Source organism: Lactuca serriola, chromosome 1 (genome assembly GCF_051521515.1).
Source record: "Lactuca serriola cultivar US96UC23 chromosome 1, Lser_US96UC23_V15, whole genome shotgun sequence".
NCBI lineage: Eukaryota > Viridiplantae > Streptophyta > Magnoliopsida > Asterales > Asteraceae > Lactuca > Lactuca serriola.
In genome coordinates, this window is record NC_136408.1 from 104,223,905 (window position 1) to 104,234,093 (window position 10,189).

General features: G+C 32.5%; 1 protein-coding gene across 18 annotated transcripts; it reads left to right on the forward strand.

Annotated features, from left to right (window-relative positions):
* Positions 1 to 263: 263 nt before the first annotated feature.
* LOC145096797 (low-specificity L-threonine aldolase 1-like) lies at positions 264 to 5,231 on the forward strand. Of its 18 annotated transcripts, XM_079034182.1 has the most exons (17): positions 264 to 1,581; positions 1,673 to 1,758; positions 1,966 to 2,037; positions 2,600 to 2,710; positions 2,966 to 3,029; positions 3,120 to 3,184; positions 3,261 to 3,315; positions 3,403 to 3,514; positions 3,593 to 3,643; positions 3,747 to 3,818; positions 3,926 to 4,096; positions 4,196 to 4,282; positions 4,357 to 4,391; positions 4,471 to 4,601; positions 4,680 to 4,762; positions 4,833 to 4,945; positions 5,016 to 5,229. In XM_079034182.1, exon 1 carries the CDS (start codon positions 305 to 307, stop codon positions 1,082 to 1,084), a length of 780 nt encoding a protein of 259 aa, XP_078890308.1. In that variant the 5' UTR covers positions 264 to 304; the 3' UTR covers positions 1,085 to 1,581; positions 1,673 to 1,758; positions 1,966 to 2,037; positions 2,600 to 2,710; positions 2,966 to 3,029; positions 3,120 to 3,184; positions 3,261 to 3,315; positions 3,403 to 3,514; positions 3,593 to 3,643; positions 3,747 to 3,818; positions 3,926 to 4,096; positions 4,196 to 4,282; positions 4,357 to 4,391; positions 4,471 to 4,601; positions 4,680 to 4,762; positions 4,833 to 4,945; positions 5,016 to 5,229. The 18 variants fall into 18 exon arrangements, with proteins under 18 accessions (XP_078890308.1, XP_078890299.1, XP_078890284.1 ...); XM_079034173.1 differs by having other exon boundaries at positions 2,600 to 3,029; XM_079034158.1 differs by having other exon boundaries at positions 2,966 to 3,184.
* The last annotated feature ends 4,958 nt before the right edge of the window (positions 5,232 to 10,189 follow it).

The window sequence follows — 10,189 nt, forward strand, 5'->3', positions numbered from 1 at the left end:
AATTATAGAACTGGATAAATGTGAGTTTAATAGGTTAAGAAATTATATGTAATTAAGAGTTTTGGAAGGACATAGATCTAATGCTTGCAAAGATATATATGAAATTTTCAATAATAATAATATTAATAATAATAATAATAATAATAATAATAATAATAATAATAATAATAATAATAATAATAATAAAATATTTTTTGTTGTGATAATATGATAAAAAAAAGAATACACATACGATAATTGGAGCTATCTTTAAATATTTAATACGTCCCCTAGAAGTGAAGTCAGGCTACACCGGAGCACTCTCATGATCGAGCACGGAAGCACCCAACGTCAACCATTCCACAGGTTCTTTGACTGTTGGCTCGGCGAGCTAAGTTCCACCCTTGAGCAGCTCGTCTCCGACGCCAACCACCACAAAGACGATGATCACATCGATGACGACTCAGACTTATACTCGCTGATTGGTAAAGCTGTAGGGCACTACGAGGAGTACTACAAGGCTAAATCAGATGGAGCAAAAGGAGATGTGCTTTCGATGTTTACACCCACATGGCTGACAAAGCTGGAAGATGCTTTTTTATGGATCGCCGGATGGCGGCCGACGACGGCTATCCACCTGCTGTACTCCAAGTCTGGAATCCAGCTTGAGGCCAGGCTCAGTGATCAAATTCCATTATTTAGCTGCGGGGATTTAGGAGACTTGACTTCGAATCAGATGTTCCGAATCGACGAGTTACAGAAGAAAACCATCCGTGAAGAGAGAGCTGTAACTGAGAAAATGGCGACTTTACAGGAGTCCTCGGCAGACCCGGACATGGTGGATTTATCCAACACGGTGTCGAAGAGGATCAGGAAGAAGAAAATCGATGGAGGGAGTGAGATTGATGGAATAGTTGAATTAGTGATAGAGGAGAAGAAGAATGAACTGGAGAAGGTGTTACACATGGCGGATGTTCTGAGAATGGAGACATTGATGTCCGTGGTGGAGATACTGACGCCGTTACAGGCGGTGTACTTTCTAATCGCTGCAGCGGAGCTTCACCTCCGGCTACACGAATGGGGCCAGAAGATGGACGCGGCTTAGTTAACTTCAGTCGTTTTCTTTTTCGTCGTCTGTAATTATCTGTTCAAATCATAAAATGTAAGAGTCTAAAATCAGATCGTGGTTGACAAATAAACGTTTTTTAGTTTAATCACACTACTAGAAACTTAAGTTTCAGCGACGGAGTTAGAGACGGATAAATCCTGTAGCAAAATTTTACAACAGATGTGCGATGTTTTAGACATTTCCTTTATTTATTCCACATTTTTTCATAGAAGCGAGGGTTTATCGAGGGATCAACTACAGATCTCATAAGTGTTTATTGACACACCTCAATCCCTCGCCAATCGGTCGAAGATGAAGGCATTTCAACGAGGGTTCAGCGACAGAGAGAGAAAGTGCCAATTTTTTCCATCTGGTACGTGTTTAGCGAGATAACGCCGACGGAAATTTTATTTGGGGTATGCGCGTTTTTGTTTTACAATCGCCGATCTCTCGCTGAAATTGGCGCAACACAATTCTAGTTTCACGAAATTGTTGTAAGTTTCATTCCCTCCCAAATCTGATTTATCACTTTGGAGTAAGTTCCCTACGCTATGTTAACCTATATCACCATCTCCTTTCAAATAGATGACGAAACACCTCACCATTGTTGCCTTCCGATTCCGGCAACCTCCATAAAATCTAAAATTTGTTTTCATTAACTTCCGATTCAGGTAAATGGTAAATCTCTTGATTCTCTATTCTTTAGTCGTATATTGGGTTAAGTTGAGTTCTTGAAGATACTTTCTTATCAAGCTAGGTATTTTAAATGATTCTGGTTTTCATCCAAGTTGGTCGTTTGTGATTATGCAACAATTAGGGCTTCTTACTTATATCTCCCTTCTTTTCCCCCCTTTCATTGATGATCTTCATTTTGACAGGATACATATGAGAGGCATAAAGTTGTGTTTACATTACTAACTTCCATAACATCTATTGGTACTGCTTGACTGGTATGTTTAGCTTACTTTACATCAATGTTGAATTGATCGGCCTATATTCATAATTTTTTTGGAAGAAATCTCCTGACTACATCTGTATCATACTAAATATTATAAATAGAATAATTTTGTTCTTGAAATTGAAGAAGAATCCATAAGAATACGAGAATAAGGTTTGTAAGTTTTTCAACATCAAACACCATAAAATTAACTCGAATTACAGCATGAGATGCTTCTATAATCACTAGATTATGTTTCCCTTAGTTGTGGTGTTCTTTTTTTTTTCTCTCTTTATGTAAAATTTAACTTAAATAGGTGAAAATGTTGCAGGCTATACGCTACGCCACCTTCATGAATCAAAAGTTGAACAAAGGCTTGACTCAATCGAAAATGTTTTTAGTAGTTTCCCTTTCTCATGCCTGAAACATAGATACTAGCAATAAAGTTGAAACAATGTTTAGAATATATAAAATATAATAATTAGATTGTGTTTATACACTTTTTTGTAGATGAATGTCATCTTCTAACTTGACATGTTCCTTCATCTTTTGAATGTTTGTTTCTAATTCAACAGGTTCTGTAGCTCTGTAGCTTTGACTAGCTTTGACCGGTGTTTCTAAGCTTCACTCCACTTGTTTCTCAAGTGTTTCTTCTGATTTTTTCTTTTCGGCATCAAGCTTTAAAGGTACATCTTCATTAGATAGAGACACATAACAATAACAAAATACATCTCTAAATCACCAAATATAGAAACATCATACATTAGCTCCACTATCTCTTGTGGTATGATATCCAATTGGATATCACTTTCACCAGCTAAACATAAGATCTATGATAAATGGACATCCTGATGAGAGCCACAAAAGTGAACTATGAGAATGAGATATTGTTTATTTAACAATAACAATAGCTTTAAGTTGCATTTCTTTCAAACTTTTAGAATCATGGGCTAGATATGCTTTATGTGGTAGCTATATGAGCGGTCTGCAGAACTGAGTGCCAAGGTTAATCAAGTAATTTTGTCTTACTAAAATATCATAAATTTAAGATTTTGTAAGAAGCAGTTAGTTTTTCAGCATCTTACTTGTTTTCAGGACTTGTGTTCTCAGTTTATTTGAGGAGAACTAATGCATTGCTATCAAATCACTTACCACGAAAGGTATGAAACTGTACAGTCACTTTATTCATACCTCATTCACTTTATTCATTCAAAAAATAATGTGTACAATTTGCAGATAGTTGAGGTTTCCAACGTTTTCTTGTGATCATTTCCAAGAATTTCCATGCTAAGTATGAATTTCCATTTCGTTTTTGTAATGCTCTATAGGTGTATGACAAAATGCCTAACAGAAACTGCTCAATCTGTCAATGATGCAGCTCTGGTGGCAGAGTTCTTTCTGTAGACTACACAGACCTGGTTGGGGAGCTTGCCAAAAAACATAACCTAAAGCTTCATATAGACGGACCTCGTATCTTTAATGCATATGTTGTGAGTTAAAGAAACCCTTTTCAAATTTCAACCTTCTTCCTCATCTTCCATCCATTCATTTTCAAGATTTTTTTTCAGGCTCTTGGTGTCTCTGTTCGTAGGCTTGTACAAGCTGCTGATTCTGTTTCAGTATGGCCTCACTCCCAATTTCCGAAACCTTTTTCTTATGAATTATGAACAAGAATCATGTTATAGTTTTTAAAAATTGAATTCATAATATATTGTGTTTCAGGTATGCTTGTCGAAAGGGCTTGGTGCACCAGTTGGAAGTGTTATTGTTGGGACAAAGAGCTTCATTGACAAGGTATATAATATATATAGTATATCTTGTTATAGTTCTTGAAAGTTGACCATTTTTTGGTTAACAGTTTCTTCTATTGAGTTAAAAGCTTCAATCTTTTTAACATATAGGCAAGGATTTTGCGAAAAACTTTAGGTGGGGGAATGAGACAGGTGGGAATGAGGGAATCCTATGTGCTGGTGCTCTTGCAGCTTTAAAAGAAAATGTTGGAAAGCTTGGAAATGATCACAAGAATGCTAAGACTTTAGCTTGGAAATGATCACTTTATTCGTTCAAAAAATGTAAGTTTCTGTTTGGACATTATTACTATATGGTCTTATATAACTGATATGTGTATTGATAGTGGTCTTAAATTGAAATTTGAACACACATAATTGTAGGTGAAACAAGCAATTGTTGAAGATGTGAAACAAATAAAAATTCTAGCTTATATAACTGCCTTGAAGAAGCTCTGCAATCATCCAAAGGTAAAACATTTTTGGAAGAATCACAACATTATTAGGACACAATTTTTTTCTGATGCATTTCTTTGATATTGTAGCTGATTTATGATACAATGAAAATGTTCTCCAGAAGGTAAAACTAAATCATGTCTTATTCTGTTGTGTTATTTTGTATATTGTTCTTGATATTTATTTATTTATTAATTTGTTAGATCTGGATCTTGGACTGGTGGATGATGACCTGGTTGAAGTGTCAGGAAAGATGCAAGTCTTGGCCTGTTTGTTGGCCCATCTTTGTAAGAGAACAAATGATCGAATTGTATTGGTTTCAAATTATACTCAGGTATAAATTACAAGTTCTTTTATGTAATTAGGAGTTTAATAAAAGTGATTAAATCTTCAAGTAGCTGTAATTCTTCAGACACCGGACAAAAGTTGCAGGATGGGTCCAAATCAATCAGCATAATACAAAAGTTGGTCAATTGCTTCAATGATCCATCAAAGGTATTTAATTTTTAATAATTTAATAAGTACATACTCATTTTATAAAAAAATACACATAATTATGTTGCAGGATGAGTTTGCATTTCTTTTCAGCAGCAAAGCTGGTGGTTGTGACCTCAACTTGATAGGTTGAAATAGACTTGTTCTGTTTGACCTGATTCGAATCCTGCAAATGAGAAACAGGTACTTAGACACTCAACTTTGTTTTTCTAGGGACAAAGTCGTCTTTTTTATACCTTTCTTTTCCATGTAGGCTGTTGCAAGAGTCTAGAGGGATGGGCAGAAGAAGAGAGTATACATCTATAGGTTTTTGATATTAAACATTGATATTTGATGTTTTGGATGTTTTATTAAAATTTGGTACTTGATTTTGCTATTTTAATATTAGTGTTTGTTTTGGATTGTATAATTATTTGATGTTTTTGGTATTTTATTATTGTTTAGTTTGGGAATGTATAATTATTTGATGTTTTTAGTATTTTTTTTATTTAAATTTGTAATAAAAAAATTAATATTATATATTTGCGAGGGATCAGCTATGGAAACAAAAAAAAATCACATCTAAATTTTGCTAGGGATCAGCGACGAAATATAAAAAGACAGATATAGAGGTTTGCAAGGGATTAGCGACAGAAAATAAAAAGACGGATATAGAGCTTTGCAAGGGATTAGCGACAGAATATTTATTTAGTTTTGTCGCTACTGACCTAAAATAACGGTATTAAGAGAGCAACTTGCTATGGAAATTCCGTCGCTAAAGTCGTCGCAAAGAAACTCAAGTCCGTCGCTAAATCCCTCGCTAAGCCATTAGCCACCTTTTATTTGGCTAGGGAGTAAGTCTGTCACAGATCCGTTGCAAAAAAACCTCTAGTGATGGAATAGCGACGGATTCATCCGTCGCTAAAACCCATGTTTCTAGTAATATATATATATATATATATATATATATATATATATATATATATATATATATATATATATATATATATATATATATATATATATCTTAAAACAATACAATTGTTTTTTAAAATACGATTTTAAAAGATAATACAATATGAATATTATATATATATATATATATATATATATATATATATATATATATATATTAAAAAAAGATTAAAATAAAAATAAAAGATAAATGTAAAATATAGAAGCATATACGTAACATTATTTATGTTAAAAATAGAAAAATAATTAGAATAATAAAAAATAATATATATTAAATGAAGGATCGTACATGTAAAATTTATTTATAGATGAGATGGATTATTTTTATTCAAAATTACACAAGATAAATATGTTCACAAATAAGCCTAAAAAAACAAAATTATACACTTATTTAAAAGGTTTTTCCAATTTATTTTTTATTTCATCATTAAAACAAAATAATACACTTATTTAAAAAGAAAACGAAAAATGAAATTATAAACATTTATTTAAAAAACAACATTAAAATAATGAACTATTAAAAAAATCAAATGGAAGAAAACAGTAAATAGTATATAAGTAATATAATATTAATTATATCCAATGATTTTAATTGTTCTTGCAAATAAGAGTGTATTAATAGAATATAAATTTAATATATTAAACGTTAAAGAGATTAAAATAAACTATTGTATATAAATAAAGGACATAAACTTAATATTAGACATATTTCATGGATTTTAGTGTTTCTCATAGATAATAGTTGCGTGGGTAACTTTGATAATACAAATGGATTTTAGTGTTCCCAGATATAGCACAGAATTTTATATAGAAAGGATATTTTGCTTCAATGTTATGGGTCAGGTGGATTGTTTACTGCTTTCGAGGTAGTTCACGCAATTTGTCACTAGATTTGGCAAATTGGCAGCAATACCATACAAACGTGGTATAAGATGTGGCTGACATGAATAACAAAACTTTTGAATGGCACTTGTGAGATGACGTATAATGCGACGTAAACACATTTGTATTATCTAGCTTTGCACGTTACGTCTACAATCCATTAACGGGCAATACATCTATGTCTTTGTAGTTTTGTCCTTTTTTTGTTGCAGATAAATATGACCGGAGGAATGGTGTCGTATTTTTTCATTTTGTTATACTGTAACATCAATTTTTACTATAAAAATATGGTTTGTTGTCACACTAAAAGAGTGGTGTGACACTTCATAATTTTTTTAAACAAAAATTATTTTTAATAATAAAAACATAACATTTCATTGCTTCAAATTAAAAAATATATATATATATATATATGTATTTACATTTCATTACTTAAGAAAAAAAAACATGACATTAAAAAAACACAAATAAAACGATTACATATTAAAATTCATTACATTGCATTACTTAAAAAAATAACATTAAAAAATCCTAAAAACTTAGGGAAAAAAACATGAAAACTTAAACCTACAACCTTAAAAAGGACATACATGAAATGTGAGCGAATAAATCGGTTGATCATATGAAGGTCTTAGGGTTGTGATTTTTCTAGTGGGTGTTTTTTGTTGTTGTTTGGGTTGCTGAAAGAATATATCTTGAATTTATTTAAAAAAAAAATAAGATGGTAAAATATGTAGAAAGTTGAGTGAGATTTGATAAAAAAAAAATGAAGGGTTATACATAGGTAATATATAAGTAAAATAAAAAATTGAACTTTTTGACCGTTCAAACTGTCACTTTATGGCTAGCAAATCAGAAAACGTGGTAGAAAACAGGAGAGGTGCGGCCAAGCCGCTCCCAGCCACACCCAAGATAGCATAGATTGCCTAGGGGGCGGTGTTCCTGTTAGGGTGCAAAGTCAGTTTTGGATGTCATGTATGCTTAATCGTTTGTATGTGTGTAATGAGTTATCTTTCATTTATAAGGAAGTGAGTGACATTTATTTTTATGTAAGAACCTGTGAGAATTAGTTTAGAGAGAGAAATATTGCAACCTCACTTGTACTCTTTCTAGACGAATTTGAGCTTAAGACAAGATTATTTACATCCTTGTGTTCTTCGTGTTCATGATTCTTGTGTGATTCACTAAATCATTACATATTTCGCATTCGTCATTCTAGCTAGGATCACTACAATTGGTATCAGAGTGGGTGTTCTTGAATCTCTTAAGAATTGATCCATGATGACATTTTTGATTTGGTGATTCTTCATTTCTATTTGTTCTTCATGTTTTCGAGAGTTTTTGGATTCTAGAAATCGAATTGTTCTTTGATTTCATTCATAATTTGATTTTCTTCACTAGAATTCAAGTGATTTTTGCTTTCTTTAAAAATACATTCAACATCACTTTCTCTCTAGAAGAATTCAAGCTCTTGTGATTTTTTCATCATTGATTTGAAATGGAAGAACCAATTTGTGAAATGTGGTTTGTATTGGAAGAAAGAAGACATCCATGTTCACACAATTTTGAAGAACTTCTCTATTCTTTGGTAGTTGGATCTATCAAAGGTTATTCGATCATTTCTTGTGGTGAAAAAGATGGATTTGGAAAGATGATTGGATATAAAATTGGTCATGAAAAGAACAAAGTTTTGCTTAATCGTTTGGTTGCAACTTATCATGAAAGAAGAAGGAAGAAGAAAGAAGATGAAATCATTCAAGGAATTCATATTGATGATCCTAAATATGGTTTCAATGTGCTTGAATTTTACCTAGATGTTCATGAACATCATAATTAAGGAGGTTCTTGAAGAAGGTCATCATGCTCATGATATTCTTGAAGTTCAAGATAAGAAGACTAAGTTGATTTTCAAGAAGATGAAAAAGTTTTTTGCTCGATTGGAGTTCAAATTGATGATATTTTTTGTTCTTATGCTTCGTTAGAAGGAATGATTCCTTATTGAAACTCATCAATCCAAGAAATTCACAAATATCAAACTCCAAAAGATTTGATTCAAACTTGCAAATTTGCAGTTGTCAAGAATGATGTTCTTTAATTCAAATCTTCAAGATTAAAAAATTTGAGAAAGAAAAAGAAGAAGAAGATCAAAAGTAAGAACAAATGGGTTTATTCACAAAAATCTTCAAATGTTGTTGTGAAACCGAAATCTATGAAGCAAATTTGAGTTCCAAAGCAACAATCACCAAATGTTGCAATGAATTTGAATTCAAAACCCAAAAGGGTTATTGGTTCTTATGAAGATGGTGTTAGATCGTTGAAGAACATGAAGAACGAGTTGTACAACACATATCGTGGGTGGTACAATGTTGAATTTGGTGATTTTCTTGTTCCAACCAAAGAACCAAGATCATCAATGATTGATTTGTGTGTTGCAAATGGAAAACGAATTGTCAAGAAGATTTCTTACATTCTCAAATGGATTCCAAAAAGTTATTGGTCTTTGATGATTCGATGAAGAACAATCCAGGTTTTATCGAAATTCTATTTTTAATTTTGATTCATGCGTTTCATTTTTCATTTTGATCATTTTGATTCGTTGGATTTATTCTGTTTCAACCCCATTGTTGATCAAATTATTTTTTTGTTTAGATCAATCCCAAAAAAATCAGTTTTACTATTCATTTAACCCAATTGTGTGACAAAATCGATCTAGTTATTGTTCATTTACCCATTCAGAGTCCTTTACTATTCATCTGATTGATAAGCCCAAACTAAAATTCTTTATTATTCCTTGTCGGATCACTGTTTAACATCCAAGCTAAAATCGAAATTATTTTCTTCATCTATTACTCTTTTCTCTCGCATCATGCGGAAAGAAATTTGAAATCAATTGTTCATCTTGTTTGATTTCGTTTTTTGATTGGGAAGAAGAAACCTAATTTTCACTGATTTCGATTGTATTCTTCAATTGTCGATGAACTTTTGTTGATAAGAAAAGATGCAATTTCTTCGAACAACCAGTGTTCTAGAATGATTGCTCATATGTAACATCCCAATTTTCAGGACCAAAAATTTCATTTTGATATAACGATTTAGGAAAACATTTATAAGAAAACATCATCGGGTGAAATCATTTCATAAAACCATAACATCATGTCTCAAAACCATATCATAAAAACAGTAATAATGTCATAGTACAATCCCAAGAATCTCTTATGCGGAAATCATGTGTGTGTGATACGTTGCTACTGCGCCGACTCCTTCCCCTTCGATGAAGAGGTACCTTAAAACAAAACTGACAACTGTAAGCACAATGCTTAGTGAGTTCCCCCATCATACCACATACTACATCACTAATATACTGTCGGGCAATTATGGGGTGTCCGACCTACCTGGTATGACAATTTTTGGGTGCCGACCTACCCTATCTGGCAATTCTGGGGTGCCGACCTACCCTGTCTGGCAATTCTGGGGTGCCGACCTACCCTATCTAGCAATTATGGGGCGTCAACCTACCCTCCGATTTATCTCTACCTGCTACGGGGACTATTTCACCCCTACTACTACCACATAATAAGATAGCATAAACAT

Bases quoted from the DNA above. Each gene is read 5' to 3' on its own strand.
- LOC145096797 (XM_079034166.1), top strand. From the start codon at position 305: ATGATCGAGCACGGAAGCACCCAACGTCAACCATTCCACAGGTTCTTT.